At 31.8% G+C, this 431-nt stretch overlaps 1 protein-coding gene across 1 annotated transcript in view; it reads right to left on the reverse strand.

Moving 5' to 3' along the window:
* Positions 1-289: 289 nt before the first annotated feature.
* Positions 290-431, reverse strand: part of LOC119590908 (shematrin-like protein 2) — a 4,194-nt gene continuing 4,052 nt past the window's right edge. Inside the window, exon 5 of the mRNA XM_037939644.1 lies at positions 290-363. Within this exon, the coding sequence (XP_037795572.1) occupies positions 290-363 (74 nt within the window). The remainder of the gene's footprint in view (positions 364-431) is intronic.

Genomic DNA, 431 nt, shown 5'->3' on the forward strand with positions numbered 1-431 from the left:
TCACTAGCCTTGTTTCCTCCTCCTCTTACCCTTTTGTTTCACCCTCCCATTCTCTTATTCTGTCTCTCTCTTTTCATTCCTTGTATTTTTTATTCAAGATTGCCGTTATTAGTATTAGTATTCAACATATACATACTTCATTATTTTTAAATGATCATGTGATACATTTCCTTGAAAATCATATGCTATATGTTATTTCATGAACAGTATATCGTACATCAAAGTTGGTGAGTATTCAAAGTCCACGAAATTATAAGATAATTTTGTGGAAGTGAATCTCCAAGTCTTTCTAAAATCTCATAATCTGTACAGTGTGTTTTATTATCCCCTTCTGCATCTTCTTGAGGTTATAAAATGGTGCCTCTGTAGATTTAATCTTTATTTATTCAAAGAGTGATTCTGTATCCCACATTCATTATGCAATTCAACGT

This window comes from Penaeus monodon, chromosome 28 (assembly GCF_015228065.2).
Source record: "Penaeus monodon isolate SGIC_2016 chromosome 28, NSTDA_Pmon_1, whole genome shotgun sequence".
Lineage (NCBI taxonomy): Eukaryota > Metazoa > Arthropoda > Malacostraca > Decapoda > Penaeidae > Penaeus > Penaeus monodon.